Source organism: Ptychodera flava, chromosome 14 (assembly GCF_041260155.1).
Source record: "Ptychodera flava strain L36383 chromosome 14, AS_Pfla_20210202, whole genome shotgun sequence".
NCBI lineage: Eukaryota > Metazoa > Hemichordata > Enteropneusta > Ptychoderidae > Ptychodera > Ptychodera flava.
This window is the reverse complement of record NC_091941.1, coordinates 36,066,616-36,090,187: the sequence shown is the minus strand read 5'-3', so window position 1 is coordinate 36,090,187 and position 23,572 is coordinate 36,066,616. Positions and strand designations below refer to the sequence as shown.

General features: G+C 37.5%; 1 protein-coding gene across 1 annotated transcript; it reads left to right on the top strand.

Moving 5' to 3' along the window:
* The first annotated feature begins 3,725 nt into the window (after positions 1-3,725).
* LOC139150308 (nuclear RNA export factor 1-like) lies at positions 3,726-21,310 on the top strand. Its single transcript, XM_070722600.1, has 20 exons — positions 3,726-3,903; positions 4,262-4,442; positions 5,484-5,694; positions 6,208-6,291; positions 8,444-8,548; positions 9,253-9,397; positions 9,879-9,967; positions 11,018-11,125; positions 12,086-12,195; positions 13,807-13,843; positions 14,233-14,360; positions 16,263-16,323; positions 16,716-16,830; positions 16,981-17,096; positions 17,790-17,832; positions 18,230-18,296; positions 18,519-18,576; positions 19,330-19,550; positions 19,872-19,932; positions 20,498-21,310. Exons 1-20 carry the CDS (start codon positions 3,837-3,839, stop codon positions 20,534-20,536), a joined length of 2,046 nt encoding a protein of 681 aa, XP_070578701.1. The 5' UTR covers positions 3,726-3,836; the 3' UTR covers positions 20,537-21,310.
* Positions 21,311-23,572: the final 2,262 nt, after the last annotated feature.

The window sequence follows — 23,572 nt, the reverse complement described above, 5'->3', positions numbered from 1 at the left end:
TTTAAAAGAAAACGTCAAAGTTTTAAGGATCGTAGATGCAATAATAGTAACCCTATGGGCCTGTAGGTTGTGTAGGTGTGGCCACACCTACAGAACCTACCGACCAATAGTGCAACAGTTATTGCAGCTACCAGGACCGATACAACCATATGTTGGCGGCAACTGCGTTGGTGGGGTAACATGGCCCTATTTGTTTTTCCTTTTTTGATGAAGCAAAACATGACGACAACTCTGAGACTCTTGTCGATTATCGTAAATTATATGATTAAATTTGATTAGTCATAATATAAGGACTACTGTCATATTTTAAACATTATGTTTTAGTGAAACTTTTGAGATGTCAGTTGTTGGCATGGGAATTTCAACATGAAAAGTATGAAATTAACAACATTTTTAATGAGCCATGAATGTATGTCACACTTTCAGTGCATAACCAGATGTCAGGAACTGTTGTACATGAGCGGATGTCAATCTAATGCAGAGACAACGTAACATCAGTAAATCTAAAACTTTAGTGGTAATTATATTGCCACTGGCCTTTAACTTGAAAACCCTTGAAGTCTGTTTTTCTCCTTTGTGGGTAAAGCTTAATATTATGCCATATCTTTCACAACAATTTTTCATCATGATATTAGTTCTGTATATCAACGTCAGAAATGGCCAGAGTTGTTTGTCAACATAGCATTCATATGTATAAAGTGTCGTGTTATTGCCTATGCATTATTTTCGTCTGGACTGAAAATTCCCTTGCTGTCTGTACATATACAGACAATATGTCTTTAACCCATTTACCATCATGGTGGACCTTTGCAGAGGTAAATGGGGTGATCAGAGTGTAGAAGAAACTGTAGTTGAAATATACAGCTACACTCCCTTTAGAGGAGGACTAAGACAAGACCAGTTTAATTTCTGTCTTTCTATGATAATTTATGCGTAAAGATTTATTTTCAGTGACTATACACTATCCTCCGAAACCAAGTTGTCTTTTCTCCTAGCTTCCAAGGTATTGAATATGGATTTTGTTTCTCTTTTACCTTTTTAATGACAGGGGCAGACGCTTTTTAACCCCTTCACCACCATGATTTGTCCCAAATCCATTGTTTTCAATGGTAAAGTTGGATCTGTATACAGGGAACTGGGGGTGAAAGGGTTAAAGGACACTATTACTAGAATTAACAAAGTGGAATCATATCATTACAAAAACCATGGGCAGAAGGCAAGAAAAATGGGCTTTTTTACTTGACAGGGTTATTTACAATTGACGTCATTTTTCTTTCATTAGGCCTAATATGCAAAAATAAATATTTGCTCGCTTTTTTAGATTACGCTTTTGAAAATTACGCATGCAAGTATGATGAAAATACAACTTGGTAGGTGACTTCTATTGTAACAATGAATACTAAAAGGCATATTCACATATTCATAACTCAGTGTATAAGCTTCAAAAAACAGTCATGCATGCAACAATGATAAAATTTAACCGCATTTCAAGCAGTGCCGATGTCGCGCGCATACGGCTGTATCTTGTGACAAACCATGTAATCGTGAACAGCACTATTCCAATATTACATCTTTCAAAGTTTTAGTCTAATATGGTGTGCACAGTAGCTTAAACGACCTTTTCTCTTGGAGACCGTACAAACAGCTATGACCAAACCCACTCTTTATAAGTTGTTATTTTACTGATGAAAAACACGCATTTTACTCGAATCTGACATAGAGAGAAAATTTCCCTATGAGATGCACCAATAAGAATAAAAATGTCCTGACATTTTCCTTTTGTAATATATGCGACTGTATCAATGTATTATGAAATATTAGCTCATGTTGTTTTCTCATACATAATTCTCATAGAAAAACCAGTCAAGGACCAGGTTTTTATCATTTGCAAATTTTATAAATTGCAGATCTCACCATTATGAGTACAATTTGAAAACAGACTTTCAATTTGCAAACATCCAGAGATATCTCTGATAGATAAAGTTAGGCACTCAGAAGGCACGCCAACAATTGCAACAGAATGATGCAATTTGATGCTGGTACGATGCATTTTACTTGAGTATGGGCTGAGATCTTAGGGACTGGTCAGTTTTTTCGGCCTGCGGGGGCGCATATTGTTTTTTGTCGACGTCGAAAAGTGGCTGACTCCCCCTCGCAACTTTCGAAAACAGGGTGACCCCCTGCTACAAAGGTAAAACAAAAGGTGGAATATAAATTCAATAATTATGATATAATAATATATATATATATATATATATATATATATATATATATATATGTATATATGATTTTTGGGGTATATTTTACACATTGTCATGCTGTGTTTTAATGAAATCGTTGTCATGTCAGTTGTAAGTTGTCAATTCTAAAGTTTGAATACAGTATTTTGAATGAGCTGTGAATGTACTCCACTCTGTTTATGCATAACCAGATGTCCAGAACTGTTATAAGAAAAACATGATTGTGAAAATGTTAGTGCATGTTGCTTTCTAATACTGAATTCTCATAGAGGAGACAGAAAAGTATCAGGAACTTGTCATGCTTTTCATATGAACTGCAGATTTCATAATGATTATTAGCTTAGTACACTTTGCAAAACAGACTTTCAATTTAGGGAGCGTTCAGTTTTTATGGCCTGGGGGAGGCCGGCAAAATCTTGTCGCCGGTGTTCAAAAAAATATAGACCCCCCCTGCATTTTTTTGAAAAAATGATGACCGCCGGTAAAGAGGGTTGATTATGGCCATGGCATAAAGTGAACTTTATTGTTGGTATTATGTTTTTGAAAATGTGGTGACCCCCCTTTCCTACCAGTGAAAAAGCGATGACCCCCCTTTGCGGATTCCAAAATTACGATGACCCCCCCCCCCCCTGGATTTTGCCGGCCCCCCCGGCCGTAAAAACTGAACGGTACCTTATAGACATCAAGATATTTCTGACATATATCTCTGATATATTAAAATACTGACCGAAGGGTGCGCCAAAAATATTAAAAATCCAGATATCTCTGATATATATCTGATTTATGAAAGTCATGCGGATGAAAGGCATGCTGAAAAAATGTTTGATATTGTAAAGCAACGTGCTCGAAGGGCACGTTGAAAAATTTTAAACATACTTATATCGCTGATATACTATTTGTCTGATATATTAAAGTTTTGCGCTTGGAGGGGGCTCTGAAAATATGTCTTATTAATATTAAAGTTATGCGCCCGAAGGGCGCCCCGAAAAATGCAACTGAATGATGAAATTTGTGGCTGGCACTTTAGGCAAGTAAACTTATGAGCCCGTGTCGAAATTCAAAAACACACTGACCCCCGTATTGGGCTTTCAAAAACATGGTATCCCCCATCACCAAAGTCAAAAACAGGGTGACCCCCATGAATCCGTCGCCCCCCGTCGAAGAAACTGACCAGTCCCTTACAACCCAAACACACTCACTCCTACTGATTGATTTCTGAAATATAGTGAACCCGCCACAAAAATCGTTTTTTTGCAGAGCGCCCTCTTCAGTGCAATTTACACGGCTCTCTAAGTTGTTGAAAAATAACACTATCAAAATTCTGTAAAGATTACCCCAGAACAATAACAAGTTCGCGGCAAAAAACGTTTCAAATGATAAAGTTTCCTCTTGTATTACTTGATCAACGATGGATTTTTATCAATAAAGGTCAAATTATCAAAAGCCAGACGGAAAGGGTGCAACATAACTAAGTTAGAGGGTACTACTTCCGCTATTTTTGTGGCTGTGGTATATTTCCGCTACATTTCTGACCTTCACAGGAAAAATATATGAATATCTTTTCACATGCGAGCGTTTTAATTTGAGAACGCTGCCATGTCCTCTCACCATTCTAAGGATTTTAAGGTTACCACATCAAGAAGTGGAATCAGATCTTTCGGACGTAAGTATTACGGATGAACTTGTTGGCGTCAGCCAGCAGCTTGGCGTCAGTTTATTATATAGCAGCGCTCGACCTTGCAACGCTCGACCTCAAACTGATCGCTCGGCGACGCCTAGGTACGGGGAAATGGGAAATTCCCGATGCCGATGGTAGTATAAAGCACGCTCTCCAAAATAACTTATTCGGCATTTTGCTCTGTCAGCAAAACAAGTAATGAGATCATCAGAACTATTTTTGTCGTGCTGTAATTACCCGTATGGTCATTCTCATTATCTCAGTCAGGAGTGCGTTCGATTTACCTACTCCGTTGACCACATACCAGTTTTAAAGGAACAAGTCATGGTGGTTTATTTCACAGAACACGACGATAGATCCTCTCCCCCGTCATGGAGAGGACGGCGGGATAGATCACGACGAGGACGTGGAAATCGAGGTCGCCGTGGTCGTAACAATGCACCGCACCCAAGGTCACGACTGGAGGACGACGATGGCGATATTGCCATGGACGATCCAACGACGTCAGGCGGCGGTTCCAGATTGTACGTATACATCTCTGACATTCCGTTTTATCTTACTGTTGTCCGTCTCAGGAGCGTGTGTAGTACATGACTGGTCTCCCAGAAATTAGTATTTATCTGCAGAATGTGAAGCCCTTTCCAGTCGTATAGAAGGAAACCCTACAGTTGTTATACCATCAAGTGTGGACAAAGTATATGTCTTGCAACGAGGCAATGTAGCGCCCTCTGTGGAGATTAATGGTCATCTTACCTTTACTCGAAATTAATATTGTAATTCAATTCTATGCAAACCAAGTCACGGTGTGGAAAGCATTTGACAACACCTAGAAATACTGAATTTATAATGCTTATGTGATTTTAAAGCACTTATGGTCATAGTCTAAAGAAATTCGTCATTGAGCAATGGATGGACTGTTTGTATTGCTTTAGTTGGGTGAATCTTGCTGTATCTTTTGTGCAAACAAAATTGTTTTCCTCACATTGTGCAGTTGAAGAACAAGCAGTAAAACCACGAACTTCACAAAATTTAACAAGTCACTGGCAGGCTAGTGGAAACTGAGCCTGGGTTAGAAATGTATTTTCAGCTACTAGCCCAAGGGCTAGTGACTCAAAAAGTGATTTGCTAACCCCTACATATATATGTAGATGTAGATCATTGTTGCAAATTGTCAGTTCTGAGGTGTTGTGACCAAACTTGGCTCCATTACTTAATCCAGTCTTTGTCACTAATAGATTATTGTGTGAAGTACTTTAAGTGGCTCACTGCAATTTTTTAAATAAATGATAGGAAAAAAATCTTGATAACAAAGGTCAGGTGCATTACTAACAGGTTCTGGCCTAGTGATGGCAGTGTCCTGTACTTGAGTATGGTTGTTGTTTAGTTGGGTTTGGAATGAATCAAAGTAAACCTTACAATTGCCATTTATTAAAGTAACATCAGTACATTATCTAAGGCAAATCTTGGAGGCAAAGATCCAGACTTGACTATCAACATTTATACCAAAAACGATAGGAACTCAATATGGATGTAATGTTGATGGTTCTGGTTTTTTATCCATTCAGTGCTCCATATGGTCCAAGGCCCCAGTCCCGTCGAGCAAATCACCCAGAAAGCAGAGGGGGCAGGATGGAGGCCCACATGGACAGAGAATCTCGAGGAGGGGCAATGAGTAGACTTGGACTTCCTTTGGATCCAGGTGTCAAAGGTCGCCGTAATGAAAGAGAGAAGAACATGGGAAGGGATTCACCGGATATGACATGGGCCAAAATTACAGTAAGTTTTTGCTTGTGAATGACCAATTAATTAGATGAAAGTTCTCCCGTATAATACTCAGTAAAACATGATGATGATCAAAGCGGAACTACTGATTAATTTTAGCTGCCATTCAGTGTATGTATATATTCTATTGGGAGCTTTAGTCTGTGGATGTTGTCAGAAAGTGCTTGATATAGATACAGGTCATACCTGTATTTATTGATTGTGATTACATGGGAGCCCTATGTTATTGACACTAGTTTTCATATATTTTTCCCCAAATGGAAGATGGAAATGTGAAGATTGTATATCATGCACTGGCTACACGAGAGTCCAGTTTTTAGGGCTTTCATGAATTACCATAATACCAACCAGTAAATTACAATATTCTGCAAGGTGATCCTCCTCAGTAAAGCTGAGGCACACAACTCAACGTAGTGGCAAGAGCCTATAACAGCTCAGAGGGAATCTGTATTGAGTATTATGATTTGCAAATCAAATGCTTTGAATTATGTCTTTTCATTTTTCAAGATACCATATGGACGCAAGTATGACAAGGACTGGTTGATAAGAAGCATACAGAACTTGTGCCAAGAACCTTTCCAGATACATGATGTAAGTTGTTGATCTAGCTAGTCTTGTATCATGTACTCTGCCTCAGTTGATCATATTGAGACACGGGCACTCTGTTGTTCTGAATTGATAGTCTGAATAAACTAAGCAGCTTATATGTAAATACGAACTTTGATGATAACTGTGTAAGAAATTTATAACAGAATGCCGTTCAGATTGAAATGCCGACTTAGCTACAAAACCAGATCAAGGTCGGACGTGTCTACGTGAACGTCACAAGCGACCACATCGACCGCATTCTTTCGATGCTAAACGCCGCGGCGGAACGACGCACGCATATATACGCGTACTATACGTACGCTCGCGCGACCTGCACTGTGTCGTTTCACATAATGATATATATACACAAGGGTGTGCAAATCATTTCTGGACGACATTATTTACCGATGAAGTGAGTCGAATTCCGTCGCGAAAACGACGTATGAAATTTGAAATGGCATCGTAGCACACATCAAGTTATGAAAATGACAGACATGTAGAAGATATTCGAAATATGACCGAGAATAAATGCATCGCTAATTCTGACTATGTGCGTTACAAATTGCCGTTATCCCGTAGTGACTTTAGATGTTCAAACATCGCAAAATACGCTAATATAGCAAATGCCGTTCTGTGGTTTTGTCATGCGCAGAAGAAAGGACATATTTTTTTATTTCTCTTCGTAGTAAAAACCTTCCAATATAATATTCCAAAGAAGAACATTTAAGTTTTTTTTCAGTTTTAGTGAAAGCCTTTCAATAGAACCCGAAAGATTTTTTCAAATGTGCATTTCTTTTTACTCAGTCTGTTTTGGTCGTACGGAACGTGAACAAGCCTGGCAGGTCAAGGGTTACATTTTCACATTTTTTTTCTTTGTTTTCATTCTATATTTTACTTTCTATCGTCAGTGAGTTACATTGCAAAAATAAAAAAAGGGTTTTATTTTTGCGGACGTTTTAGAGGGTAATAGTATCTGTCCCCCCTTTTTTGTAACGCACATCGTCAGGTTCCATGTTCATATGAGCATACATGTACCCTTGTATATTTAACATTTCTGAGGAAGTACACATGATACTGTTAAACCCAAAGAACTAGGGCCAAGGGATTGGATTTATGCAGTGCATGGGTAGGAGTGTATTAAGCATTGTTTTGTGTAATGAATGTGTTAGTAATGGTTGTGAGCATTGGCAGTATTACATAATGTATCTGCATAATCTGTCATTTTACCCAAATCATGCTCAGATTGATATCGGTACAGAAGATAACTTTTGATTAATAAGAGTGGAAAATTTTCAATCAATATATACAATACTACCCCTCCATTGGTGGTTGGGAATACTGGTATGACAAGTCCAGTGTTTTGTTTCACAGTTATGTCAGATCTCCTACATTGAAAACTGATCACTAAACTACATGTATAGAAATTGCATATTTATGACATCCGGTAAGGGTCAAAATGTTTATGTTTATGAATCTCATGTGTGGTAATATTTTAGAGTGATGATGATGGTTGACTTTTTGAGTACTGGTCATGTTATCTTATGAAAGTAACATGTTTATGAATTAATTGTTTGTGCAAAAACTTTTATTGACATGCAACCTGACATTTATGACTAAACAGGTGCATTTTCATTTGTGAGGAATCAAACCAGCATTTGTCAAGGTCATACAACTTAACTTGACTTCATGAGCGCTCCTATTGCACTTGAAGGCCTTGAAAGTTTACAAGATAGGATAAATTTTGCTAGCTTGGACTAGAATTGCATATCTACGGAAACACTCACTCTGAATTGATTGACTAAGAGAGAGTTTCAGTTTCTCAAAGCTTGCTAATATCTCTCTACCTAGGGCTAGGAATACCACATTATGTAGGTACCTGTATACATGTATTTGACTTACATACAAAGGTCATGAGAAGTAATAGCAACAAGTTTTAATTTCTACAATGCATACTTCCATAAAACAACAGTGGTTGTTGATCGTAGCATTAACATTTGGTGCTGGTCCAAGTTCAAAAAAAAGCTAGAAAATAGTTATACTGTTTGTGATAACATGTTCAGCTCCAGTGTTCAGTATTTAGAGGGAAGCTAATGGGATTACTTACTATCAATTGTTGAAGTTTTAAACATGTTTACATCTCTGTTTTCCCCTACAGTTTCACTACTTTGATCACAATGCAAGCTTTTATGTTGAAGACAAAAGAACTGGTGAAGCTATCAGATCGCTAACCAGAAAGATAACTCCTAAAGATGGACGCAAGGTAAATCCGATTACATTGTCTTAGAAACACATGATTTTATAGATCAGTTGCCGATACATTGTGAAGGTTTAATGCATGCAACAAAGAGTGCCCACCATGTAGATGAACTTACATACACTCTGGCTTTACACATACATGTAGCCAGAATTCTTGATTTATCAACACTCAGCAGAGTCGATAATGTTGTCTTGTTTAATCAGTACTTTTTGCTTAGACTCTGAATCTTCTTAAATTTTCTAAAGTTATACTTGATTTTTAGTGTCATGGTTTCAAGACAGTGGATGTAGGGAGGAGCTGCAAATTTACATGTCACTGCTTTGCTGCTATTGATTATAATGGACACTTGTAGCTGCCAACTGTACTGCCAGTGTTGTATGTTTAGTGTCCTGTGGTTATGAGGTTATGAATAGTCTTATCAAATTTGAATCTTGTCAGTATATTTTTGCCTTCCACATTTTCTGTTTCAATAAATAGATTTGTGAAAGTATTGAAAGTTTGATAGTGCCCATAAACATGAATATATTAGCATATATTAAGCAAGTGTAGCAGAAACATGCTCAATAACAACTGTAAGAAACCTCCCCATCCCCAATAATGCCAGCATTTTGCTGCAAAACTGGAGTGCTTGTTCATATGTTACTGGTAATGGTTATTATATTCCCCTAAGTATCTAAAACAATCTCTCTCCTATCTTGAAATTACAGATTGTCATTCTCATGAAGCCAGGAATTCCACGGAATGTACCTGACTTAGATCAGAACAAGCTGGAAATTCTGAAGACTGTGATGAGTAAAAGATACGATGTTCCAACACAGGCTTTGAATCTCAGCAATATATACAGGGATGAAGGTAGGTCTGTCCTTCTGGAGTTTTTCATGACTTCATGTAACCCAGTCAATGTCAAACTGTAGTACAGTCCTATCATTTTTACATGGTATAGAGACAGGTGTGTTTACAGGGAAATCAGTGCTGTTTTAGGACTAGCCATATGTGAATTTATTTCACATGTTCCTCGCTGAGCCTTTAGGCTGAATGTAAACTTTTGCTCATTCGAAAGTCCTGCCTCTATCTTTTTAAAATTTACCCTTCAGCTTGTCAGCAAATTATGTGCACTAAAATGGATTATATACAATACATATGATGTTTAAGAACAAGTCAATGCAACACTGGTATACTTGACATTCTCAATGTACAAGAGATATGAGAGGTAAATTTCTACCATTTCGTGGCCAAGTCTTCAAGAGTTTAGCTTGAAACCAGTTCACCAATGTACATACAAAGATTGCCCTCTCACCATTCAAATCTCAGGTCTTAGTGATTTTGTCCACAGATCTACAGAGTCAGGGAGTGAAACTTTTGATTCACAAACCAAATATTATGAATGCCATCCTGAAAATAATTGAAGAAAACATCCCACAGGTAAGAATTCTTCAATAGAATATCGGCAAGGTTCATAAAAAAGTCTGTCTGCTTCTAGCTTCAATAGAATATCTGCAGGTTTCACGAAAAATCTATCTGCTTCTAGATCATAAACTGCTAATAGGGAAGTGCTCTGCTCACTCCCATGGAAATAGAATGATAACATTTTGAACCAAACTTGTGATGTATTCTAAAGGGCCAGTTGCTGTAACTTTCAATATTTTTTTTACTACTTTCGTTTTGTATATCAGTTGCAAGTTCTTGTTCTACTCCTCCAAGCATGTTGGGACACCAACGATTAAGCTTGTCAACACAGTGTCCGTACGTCAACATTGCACTGTTATTGTTGACATTTGAATTGTAGTCCGGACCAGAATTGACCTGTCAAATATAACAGTGGAGTCTATCTGTATACAGGCTGAGATGACAAGCTCAATACTGTGTATTCAAATGTGCTTTTGGGAGTAGAACATGAAACAATAGTTGACATCTAAAACAAAAAAATCAAAAGTTACAGCTACTGGCCGTTTTACTTTTACTTTTACACTCACAATGTTTTTTTTAATTTTTTTCCATCCTGGTAAACTCAAGGAATATGGGCAACATTTTATGGTGATATGCATAGGTGTATATGAATGTACATTGAACCATAACTCAGATATGAATTCGTAGAATATTTCAAAGATTGCTATGTTTGCTGACATTGAACTATGTATGCTTTTCCATGACACTTGTTCGTAAAATAATTTGTGTTTGTTGACAGTGTATCAGGAATTTGAACAATACATGAAGATTGAATCTAATTTTCAATGAAGCGAACTGATTTTTCAAATAATTTTTGAATAATAAAAAAAATATGCAAGTTATTTTTCAATTTAATCCACAAACATGAATGTAAGCATTGACTTGATACCCCCGCAAAAAACTCTTGTTGAAATTTGGTGTTTCAATGAACTTTTGATGTAACCTGACACTACCTTAAAAGGGTCAGCCATTAAATCTGTGCATTCTGCCTCAGCCTGGAGCATTAATATTGCCATTACTTTACAGATGCAGTCGTTAGACCTGAGTGAAAACAGACTTACTCTCTTGGAAAATCTCCAGAACCTTCCTAACAAAGCACCACACCTTAAGAAACTGTCCCTAGGGAGGAATTCGGTAAGTACATGATCTTCTGGAATGTTTACAAAATAAAGATAACTTGCTATCGATTTCTTTGATAATGATGACCAATTCCACTGTTGGTATCATAACATCACTTCATCCAGTATACCCACTTACATATTTCATATTCAGTCAATATATTATCATCGTTCCTGTTTACTCAAATTGATACTGACGTAAGTTATGCCTGTGGAGAGAAATAATTTTCATCTTTTCATATACTTTTGAATTTGTGTCCACAGAAATTAAAACTGAAAAATCTACTGTCAAAGACAATATTTTATATGGGACATATTTAACTGTTTCATAAACTGAACACTTATTTTAATGATTAAACTTTAGTAGCAAATGTTATGTATCACAAAATGTATTTTGTTGTGTAGCAAAATTACCGCAATATTTACCTGGGCAAAATGTTTCTTCTGCATACTTCACGTATATGCGCAGTATATTCCATAACAATTTTGAAATTCTAATATGCAGCATTATAATATATTGCATCAGTTCAAGGAATGACTCATGCCAGGAAACATGTTTTGTTGAACCCAGTGTGTACGAAATGTTTCACAAAGGGAAGAACAAACACTGGTTTTGTTAGATAATATTAGAAGAGCATACACCTTGGTTTATCGTAGATGCATTTATAAAGATATTAATGCAATCATTTGCTTGAATATATTTGTTCAAAAATCACTGTAGAAAGAGAATAACTTACTGCAACAAGGGTAAAGTAGTCCATAAAATAATTTAAATCTTCCTACAGTGTATGTCTGTTAGCTTTTAATGACATCAGTATTCTTCTCCAGAAAAACCATATGATAGAAATGGATAAGAGTTACTGGAAACTAGAAATTTTCTGTCTACATGGAAAGTAATCTGCTGGTACTTTTGTGAGACAAATTTATGTATTTCCTGATTAATTGTCTTGAACTGTATTCTTCTTTTTCCCTGCAGCTACGATACGAGAAGGAGCTTGAAAAGATTAAACGGCTGAAAATTGAAGAGCTCATTCTGGATGGAAACCCTCTATGTGATAATTTCAGCGATCAGAGTTCGTATATCAGGTAACACAATTCAGCAGTGGCTGGTTACACCTTTGTGTATTCATAATGTGACCATGAACTCTCCCCGACAGAGGACCTGGAAAATTTTAGAGTAGAAATGCTTGTCATGTTGCAATGTGCGATACCGAAATTTGCTCCATACTCGTGAAAGATGCATACAAATTGGCGTTTACAAAATATGTTTTGGATAAACTTTATTTGGAAGACTTTTGGACATTTCTTGATTGTAGATTTGTCCTTTTGCAACCCACTTTTCCAGAAAAAAACAAGCACCAGCAGATAATTGTGGATTTTATAATGCAAGAGATATTTTTTGATATCAGATTTGACTGTAGAGGTGTTGATACTGTCATAAATTGATATGGGAAATACCACTGAATATTGAAAATGCAAAAGTCACCAGTAATAGTGCTGTGTACGTCTGAAGTGATTGGGAACCCTGATGAGTAAACTATAAAGCTGCCAAAATGTTTATTTGGAGAATTCTGCACAGAAGAAGACCAGGTCATAAGAAGTCTACCAGGAGAGTTCCTTGTCACTGAACATGGAGATGGTTGACTAAATAGTTATACTGCCCTCTATTGTTGATTTCCTGAGACTGTCAGCCAATGACGGGTCTGGCCACTCGTGTGGGTGGCGGCCTACAGCAGGCGCAGCCAGGGATTAACTTTGTGAGAGATGAGAGGTGTGAGTCATACCATCAAATTTATCTATGTTGATTTATGCTTCCACACTATTGGTATGGTACTACGAGTTAGCACTCCACTCACCAAGATGCTGTTTGTAACCAGTCAAAAATGGCGCAACAAAGGTAAATGGCAGCCCAACTGTGGCATGAAGATGTTTCCCAACTCTTCAGTTTGAGACACATGAAAGAAAGGTGACGAGCGCTGTTGTCAGTAGATTGCATTGCATTGTTGGTATTCCAAGGTGATCACGCCATGACTACATTGTTCATTTTGTTTGTGTGGGTGTTAACAGAAGAAAAAACTGCCAGAAATGTTTTAATTTATCCACACCAATCAAATTTTTGATGCCATTATGAAAACGAAAATGCACAATAGCACAATTTCTTGAGAACAGCAGGTTGCAAAGGGAACACATTGAAAATATGGAAAAAATGTTGTTCATATAATTACACAAGTAAGGAGTAATATTCAATTATTTCACATCTGCAGTATGAAGTTTTAAAAGGACAAGTGTTTCAAAATTGTTGGCTAGTAATTTACGATGTGCAACAGGTGTCTGCTTTGATTTTCGGTCAGTCGTGAGCTGACTGTAATCTGTACGATGTGCCCCAAGCAGACAGATGGCTGTTCTCTCGCAAGACTTGTTTTGCTTATTGTTGTCAGCTGTGAGTGGCTGAATGTAAGTACTCCCCAACAGGTAAGCCTGAACATTTTGAGAGCTGCAAAAGTTTTGAAACATGTATGACAAAAAATTTTGAGAAATAAGTTTGAAAGCAGTGCTGAAAATTTGAAGCTTCAGTTGTATGCATGTCAAAAAAGGCAAAGCGAATTGTGTCCATCAGAACTCCATGTCACATAAGTCCATGTACCAAGGTCATGTAATTTGGTTTCACTGATACGTTTATATGTTTGTCACGTCCAGGGCTGTCAGGAAGTATTTCCCAAAGATACTAAAACTGGTAAGTCAGAAAATCAGCCTGTTTTGCCGTGAGCTTTTCACCACCATGGTTTTGCCCCAAACGCATTGCCATCAACACAAGTTATGGACCTGTTTACAAGGGTGGATGGAACAGCATAAGCTTTGTTGTTCCCACTCAATGCATTTTCCCGTCAACAGTTTTATCAAGTGTTTAAAAATGTTTAGGCAGTGGTGGTCCAAACAACAGAACTCTAGCATAAATTCCCAAACATTATAAATCACTCACCGAAGATTCAGTCTTATTAGTTATTTTGTCAGCCAAGCTTTGTCTGTTTTTTGCTTTGGTGATCTCGGTTGCTTATTTAACACATGGCAATGTCTGGAAGGTTGAAGTGTGTACTCATAGGATTATTATCTGTTTTGCCGTAGGATGGTCATGACTTACCACCTGTGATAGGTTTTGCTCTTGATGAATCAGACACTGCATTGCCAGAAACCAAGGGCAGCTTCTTCATCAATGACCACTTGAAAACCTTGATCCTGACTTTCTTGGAACAGTAAGTGCAGTGTTATCAGACCTTTCACTCATCTTTTCCACATATCATCAGACCTTGTTTTGTCAGTTCAACTTGATGATAGACGATCTATCTTGGCCAGATGTTGTTCAAAGAAGATGCATGCTTGTACAATTTTACTTTTTCATAAAATGAAGACTATCCTGCATTCAGGGAAAGGCTTTTAATATACTACTTGACACCCCTCTCTTCCTGCCAATGTAATACAGCCCTATCGTTTACAGTACCAGATTTTGACTACCATACCAGTACAAGGGTTTAAAAGCTAACTTAACCCTTTCAGGCCTGACTTTCTGGTAACTTTATATCAGAGCAACACCTATATAGAGGTGCTTTCACAAAAAAAGACGAGATACATGTAATGCTGCATTTAGACTTTTGAAAGCTACATGTGTAGGAGTGTACCCATGTTTCTTATGTGTTGGAAATATGAAAACCCCACTGTCAACTGTGATTTTACTGTCCAAACCGAATAATCTTCTTTGGTGTGGTCACAGGGCCTCATAAGTGGCTATTTAAGTCAATATTACAGCGTTTTTCTTTCTTTTTCAATGTTACAAATAAACCAGCTGAAGAGCACAACACTTGTGTAGCTGTCTTTTGTGTAGCGTGTATTGGCATGTATAGTGCGTCCTCGTAAATGTGACCTTTAGTTCCGTGACCTCTAGGCTCTAGCCATGCCTACTTCCTGCCCTGCCCTCGCTATGCTTACTGTACTAATTTTATTAGTACAGTAAACACAGCGACGTCTGTACGCATGGCCAGTAGGCATGGCAATTGGCTAGAGGTCATGGAACTAAAGGTCGTATTTAAATATGATCACAGTCCCCATTGAGGGCGCACTATACATGTCAATACAAGCTACACAAAAGACAGCTACACAAGTGCTCTTCAGCTGGTTTATTTGTAACATTGAAAAAGAAAGAAAAACTCTGTAATATTGACTTACATAGCCACTTATGAGCCCCTGTGGTGTGGTAATAGACTTACACTTGGCGCACGAGTTATTGGAACACCAAATTAGGTAATTACCCAGCAACTTGGCTGAGTACTTTGCTATTTGACCTGGCGTTTACCTAAACAAGAGTCTGTTTTATTGTCTGAAGACTGATAAGAAATCCACCAAACTCAGCAGGCAGCTCCTCCACTGAGTAAACTGATATGCCTACACTGGAAAAAACATTTTCGACTGGCAGCTACATGTAGTTGATGGGAGAGTTTTGAAGGGGGAATAAAATGTTGTAAAGTGTAAAACATGATTTGCTGCTGTCATTTTGTGTCCTGTCTTTGTATATATGCATATTATTACTAGTTTTTGAATCACAATTACATACATCGAAGAAACATTGACTGTCAGAGCAACCATCCAATCATATAATAAAAATGGACTTTTCCATCAACGTCGGTGGTGGGCTCATGGAAGGTGGTAAATTTGTACACTCTAGATTAATACCAGGGATGTTGCGATGTTTCAATTCAAAATAACCTACCGAGGCAAAACCTGTCAGGTTCAGGCCGAGGACACAAAATGAGTACAATAGATTGTCTTTTACATCATAATATTTATTCTCCCCTTTCACAATTTTCCCATGACTAGATGCCAGTTGAAAATGGGTTGTTCAAGTGTAGGCTTATCAGTTTACTCAGTGGGAACTGCCTGCTGAGTTTGGTGGATATCTTATCAGTCTTGAGACGATAAAATAGACTCTTGTTTGGGTAAATGCCAGGTCAAATTGCAAAGTGTTCAGCTAAGTTGCTGGGTAATTACCTAATTTGGTGTTCCGATAACTCATGCCCTCGCTGTAACACACAGGGAGACAGAGTTTCATTGTTACAATGCTACAGATTTAATCACAAATTTTCTATGATTACACAAACTTTCAGGTATTACGCCTGTTATGACTCGGATGATCGCCAGAAACTCCTAGAAGCCTATCATGAAAAGGTGAGAGTGCTCTTTACAAAATATATACATTCATCTATTGCATAGTTTTGTATGTTCTGTGGTATTTCCTGTAATGCTCTGTTGGCCTCCATTGGTCAGCATCAATCTATGGCAGATCAAATTGAAGTGGTAGAAATGGCAGAATATTTGTTTATGATATGGTAATACAGAATTTCAGAATCGTGTGAAGTACTTTGGGACAATGCCCTGCAAAGTTTAGTAAAATCGTCATTTAATGTTCCCAAAATAGAAGGCATGGAATGTAAAATACATTTTACATGGCCCTGTGTAATCCTTGCAGACTTTCATAGTTGTTACATCTTTCTTAGTACCATAATTAGCTATTGTGTATGTAGTACTGATGCACTTTGATTCTCTCATTCCCTTCTCAGGCGTGCTTTTCGCTGACGATACCACCACCTCCAAAAGATGGACATCAGAGTAAAATACAGTCCTTGTACAAGTACACACAGTACAACCGTTCAATAAATAAGATACATGAACCAGGTATGATTTGCTTTCCATGTCCGTTTCTTCGAAGTTGAGCATTTATAACAGCATATTGAAAAATACCTTTTAAATTTACTACCTACTACACTGTGATTGCGCATTGTTTGATCTGTGTGTAAACAGGAAATGTGTTGATTTCTTTTGCAGAGAGAACTTTCCGATTGTTGAAGCAGAGTAGACTGAATGTTGTAGCATGTTTAGCTGAACTACCGGAGACACAGCATGACCTTGCATCGTTTGTTGTAGATGTCAGTATGTTTACAGTGAGTACTTGTATTGCCATCATCAGTCCTTGTACAAACCCTAACTTGTAGGATGTGAATTGCAGTATCAACATGAAGTCAATTAAAATTGTTCAAAATCAGAATTTACCAACAATGTGCAATGAAACTCAGCATTTCAATAGTTTGACTCTGGGCCAATGATTTTTCTGAAGCAGTTAGGAAAGATATTATTGATTCCACAAAATTGGTATTTTCCTTTGGTCTGAGTTAAGGAAAATGATGAAAAACTAAATTTCTTCCCTATTTCTCCATAAATATAATGGCAGTGTACCTGTACAGATGATTTCTGCCAAAATTTGTCCCTTCCACCCACCCAACCAACCAACCAAAAAAAAGTGTTAGAATTAGTACAAGCAATCAACTATTAAAAATTAATGATGTGTTACAATGTGAATTCAATAACTTGGTGGTTGCAGTAATGTGTACAGGTATTGTAATCTGTACTTAGGTGTTGTAACAACTTCAAAAGTTATGCTGTGTTGCCTGTAAGCAAAACTTCATGCATGCCTCACGCTTTCATCAGAGTGAGAGCCCAGACCTTTGCCAATACAGACTGGTTGGTCTATCAGTAAATATGATGATATTACATACTTCAGTATACCAGTATATATCAGACCATCTCATTCCATTTATTCTCCTGTCTTATTAATTTCTTTTGCCTTCTCTCTACAGGGGACATTTTTAAACTTTAGCGTTTCTGGCATTTTCAAAGAAAGTAAGTGGATATTTATCGCTTGATATTGTTAATATGCATTCACTTAGTCTATTTCAAACAAATTTTATCAAACTATGAATGGCAGATAAAGCTCAAGTTTTGAAACCATCTCCAGCTTATCTTGTAATTTTTCCTATATGTACACAGGACAGGCCTTTGCAGTGTTCTCTGAAAGTACAAAACTAACAGATGATATATTTGTGTGTGAAAGATAATTTTCTAACATTTTAAGTTAAAAGTTGCACAGCTTTCTGTGTAACATGGTAGATTTATCCCTGTAGAGCTAGTTAGATTTGATATCAACACAGGCACAGCTGTGTTTGAGATGAAACCTTTCATGCCAATATTTGAGTTCCACCATGCATTGCTAATATCTGTCTTACTTTCTTTCAAACAGCAAGTTCACACAATCCACCGATCCGATCTTTTACAAGAACATTTCTGGCCGTACCTGCTGGTTCTGGGTAAGTTCTATAAATTCTCTCTGTATATGAAACTGTTACTTGTGCTGTGTGCATACAGTACCATATGTGTATTCTCTTTGTATGAGTTCAGCGAAACTTGTCTTCACCAAAACAAGACATCTTGTCTGACCAAGAATGTGTACTTTTCTGTAGTACGCCATATGATACCAATTTGGCCTTCAATCGGAAGACTGAACAACTCTTTGTTCTCTCTTTCTGCAGACTTTGTATAATCAATGACCAGCTAAGCGTTGGACGACCAACACAAAGTCAGCTCAAGGTGAGAATTTCTTGTCAATATTGCTGTGTATTCACCCACTGCAACCTCTTCAAATCTACCACTTCATAATCACAGAATTTGTTGTTAACTGTATTGCATTTCCATGGATACCATCACATATCAAGATGGCAACCAAGGTGTATTACATATAGAATCCCCTTTTGAAAAGAGTTGTCTGATTTCATGAAGTTGAGTGGAAATGTATACTTATGTAATCACAGATTTTTACATTGAGTATCCATCGAGTGCCAATAATTTGAGTGAATGCAAGCCAGTAGCTAGTGTCATCCTGTTTGTGTAGACCAACTTCCTTTGCAATCAGGTGGTTAATAGATTGTTGTAGTGATGTAATTTACTTACCTCTTTCAGTTTACAAGCTACAAACATATATCTATTGCTTGACTCCCAGTCTATATTGATTAGTCACTGCTCAATCTTGTTACTGGGATAGAGTTTCAGAAAAGTGTGAAACAGTAAAAAGATGCCAACAATCTGTCATGAAAATTTTTCTGCTCATTTCAGAACATCAGAAAAGGATTTTCAAGAAAGATTATCAGAAGGAAGTGATAAAGTATAAGAGAATTCATAGTATGATCATTTTCAGTGTTTTTTTCAGTGAGAGTACATAGTCTTCATTGTCAGTAAATAAGGTTTTCACAGACAAAAAAACAAATGAATTCAAATAGACGGAGGAAGTCAATGGTTGAGATTCAGGACCTTACATAAAAATACATTCCATTGTTGGTTTTTCAGGGAGCCTTCACAACCCCAGCACCGACACCATCAACAAGTCCGGTACCCCCAGAGGTGCAGACAGCTACACCGCCCCAAGTCCAGCCTGTACCTGTAGTGGCACAGCCAGTACCGTCAACATCAAAATCACAGCCAGCAGAACCAGCGCTGACTGCCCAGCAGCAACAGATGATACAGACTTTCTCCCAACAGTCGGGGATGAACTTAGAGTGGTCATACAAGTATGTTTATCATTTTTTCCCCTCAGAGTGAATAAAGATGAAACATTGTATGCATATTCCATCAGACTCTCTATCAACCCCTTGTGTGCTTCACAGCAATGACTGTAATCTCATTTGTACACTGATTAACCCTCTAAGTCCTGTTGAGATGATTCTAACAGAGCAAGCTATACAGTGAACCTTTATAGCTAAGCCAACTTACTAAATCTGTCAGTGTTTGACCCTCGGGTTAATCTTTATGGTTGAATGTGTCAGCAGAAGGATGGAGTTGATATCTACCACCCTAAATGCATGAGTTTAAATCCTACATTTTATTTCCAGATGTCTGTCGGAAAACAATTGGAACTATGAGAATTCAGCGAAGATATTCACAGACTTACAGGTAATTTACCTCTCAGTTAGTCGTGTCTTTCCATTTTGCAGATGACATCTGTGAATGGGGCTAGAAGTCAAAAATCTGTGAAAGCAAAATTAAGCGGAAAAAGCTGTTTTTTCACTAGACAATCGACTCATGTTATCGCTTAGCTGTTAATTGCACCCGACAGTGTCGGCAACACCTCGATTTAGACAATATGTCTATTTCGACTAATGCCAATGCTTCAAAGCAAACCACTGTATCTCAGGTGAAGTGTTAGTGTGTTGGATATGAACACTTCACTGTTCTTGCATAGCCATGTGACCTACCAAGATATCTATACAACTTGTCTCTGTGACATTTAAAGTTACTTGCCACCTGACATTTGCATATTATCCATATATGGTGAGACAGTCATGTCTGTCATATTTACAGGAAATGTCTGTTGCACCATTCACCGTTGACTTAAGTAATGTGTTAGTAGAACGCATTTGTTGCATGCCCCTTGGTGGAAATCAATTTTCACCCACCACAAATAGAAGTGATGTACCTACCCTTAATAGAATACAACTGTGATATTATTTCATTCCAGGCGAAGGGCAGTATACCACCACAAGCTTTTGCCAAGTGAAGATATTCAGTCTGTGATGTTTAACATTAGCAGAATTACGGCATTTAAGATGAAAGACAATACAATCACATTTTATATTGGTTATCTTTTGAGTGTTTATGTCCCATTTTCCAAGGAAAACCATCTTCTGAAGCTAGGGCATACTTTATTTAGCATGTATTATCATTTTTGGCAAAAAGAAAAGAGGAGAAAGAAAAACTAGAAAAAATCCAGGATGTCAACTCCCTTATTCAGCTAATAAATTGTACAGTACATATGGCATTATATACAAGTTTAAAGTATTAAAGTTTATTCAAAGATTATGTTTGAATCATGATCAGGCTTTACAGCAGGGAAATTAATGTTGACTATGTTTGACAGATGTTTATTACATGTTTATTGTTTACATCTTGTTTCGGTAGATATTTTTTGTAAGACTTTCACCAGTAGACGTTGATAACCCACTTTTTTACAAATGGAAATAGGGCTAACAGAAAGCAAAGCGGTATTTTATAGAAATGTGTAGCTAAATCTCTTAAGTAGTGTTGTACGTGTTCACTTTGTAAATTTTATTGCATTTTTTTGATTTGTACCTCTTATAATCACATTGTTCAGACATAGAAAAACACCTTCAAAAGGTACATACATATATGTAGAGAATTTTCTCCAAGTTTGTTTCTTTTTCCTCAAAAAATGTAAAAAATTCCTCTATCTGTATGAGAGAAGATTAATATTAATTTAGGAGCAACAGACATTGGGATTTGTTGTGTTTTATTGAATAAATGTTTCAAGATATTTATTGTAATAATTGGTAATTGTTTTCCTTTATATCTTTATTCATTTGAATTGAGAAATGCCATGAGAGAGAGAGAGAGAGAGAGAGAGAGAGAGAGAGAGAGAGAGAGTGTGTGATTGATGTCGAGGCGTGTGGAGATGGATAGACAGCTGTAACAAAAGCAATGCATGATGATATCTCAGTGACATTGAAATCTAAAAAATGTAACTTAACTGAGAGTGAGAGTGATTGTCTGTATTCTAATTTAGATCTTGTGTAAGGGATCGTCTCAGATTGTCGCCTAAGTTCAAGAAATGAAATTCCTTTGTTTAGATAAAAACCCCTCCCCTCCCTTAAACGAAAGGTCAAAAGTAGGAAATGTTGATGTCTGCCTGTGAGTACAATGTATCATTTTGATATAACTTCTGAAGAATATGTATCCCCTGACCACATTACATCGTCAAGTAATCAATCAAATTTAAATACTGACCATAGCGTGACAACAACGAGGTGGAAACAGTTACAGCAAAATTTATTGGTACAAGTGTGCTGTTTTTTTGTTTATTTTTACACACCATGTAAAGAGAACTTGTGATCACAAAAAAGTGCAAAAGTGAAGTTAACTAATTGAATTGGGGTCAAACCCCCTCCCCTGTAAACGAACGAATTTCGCTTTGTGAACTTATGCGACAATCTGAGACGGTCCGTCCCTAAGGTTACTGCCAATGACCCTACTATCTCGATGCCAACCTAAGTCAACTGTTTCATTTGTTACCAAACATCCATTTCACACTTTAATAACCTTACTACTGGATCATGCAGGTACTCCTCTGTGCTGAAAGTCTAATTATAACCAGGAGCATTTGCCTAGGAACCAAACCAAGACTTGGAGCTCCATTGCCTCTCACAGTATGACAGAGGAAAATGTAATGAGCCACATTACCATCCGGACTTACATTAATATCGAGCCTTTACACCGTTCAAGACTTGTAATACCATTCGAGTATTTGCAAAATACACTTGTGTTCACGAAACTTGAAAACTTGTAACGTTCAAACCCATTAGGTTAGGAAGTTATAATTCAGTCATTTACTATCTGTCATTCATCAAAATCCATGCCATTGTGCAAAAGACAGTCGCTCATGTCTCTCTGGTTCCACAATAATTTTCAGCCGCATTTTGTGGAGGGACTAAAGTAAGGAGGATGATAATTGCGCATGAGCACAAATTTAAATGGTGTTTTGCCCGAGCTCCGGATAGACAGACAGACAGAGGCAGGTTTGTTCGGTTGTATGAAGAGATACTACACATTTTAATACAGATAGATTTTCCCTCGACGAGATTTGTTGCATAAAATTCTGTTATCTGAGGATCGACGAAAGTTACTGAGATTAAAGCGTTGGAACCCTGAACACAAGGGCACATGGTCCGCTGGTGTGCGATATACCCCAAATGTCCAACTAGTTGATGGGTTAACAAAATAACGTTTTACAAGATAGGTACTTTTTCTCTACACATAGGCCTACTGCATCCAACAGGCGCCGATTCCTATACCACCGCAATGCCATCGCGTCAGTGTTCAGTCCATTGAGTACAACGCAACCCCAATCGTGCAAGTTTTCTTTTAAGTTTTTCCCCTAACAGCCTTTCGATCGACTTTGCCCGTGCGTTGGAAATACCAAAATATTTTATTTAGATCATAGATATTTTTTCTCCATAGTTTAGAACAATGAAGAGTTACAGTTGAAGAGAGAAAGAAGTAAAGGGGCTAGAGAAAGAAAGAAAAGGACAATTTCACGGTAAACAACGAAGTGTATTTGCAAGAGAAGAACACAAACAACTTTTACCAGCAATGATTCTGTTGTTCATCATTATTTGTTTATTCTTGAGTCAGATAAATTAAAAGCATCAAGTGAACTATATTTACGGATTCAGGTAGAATATCAAAAATGGCATTACGGCAAGGCGTATGCTGCAAGGAATACATCGGTATCTTTCCATCCATCCTTCTCACCGAGAGGGTGGCCCATTCGTATTTAAAAAACTCTCTGGTATTCCGTCTTCCACTTACTACACTTTTTTAAAGAAAGGAAATTGAGTGCAGGATCGCATTGTCTTGTATCGCTGTCGGTATTTCGTCACCACTCCATAGTGCTGGGCTGACGGATGATCTGCAACTCGACGGCCGACGGTAATATGAACTTTTCTCTCCACTAACGTGTTGCGCACCTGATTTTGTGTTAGGCCCTACTAAATTGCATCTACTCGACATCAATAGCTGT

Bases quoted from the DNA above. Each gene is read 5' to 3' on its own strand.
- LOC139150308 (XM_070722600.1), top strand. From the start codon at position 3,837: ATGTCCTCTCACCATTCTAAGGATTTTAAGGTTACCACATCAAGAAGT. The intron at 6,292-8,443 runs GTAAGTTGTTGA...TTTCCCCTACAG, and splicing joins AACCTTTCCAGATACATGAT to TTTCACTACTTTGATCACAA. The intron at 12,196-13,806 runs GTAACACAATTC...TGTCACGTCCAG, and splicing joins GATCAGAGTTCGTATATCAG to GGCTGTCAGGAAGTATTTCC.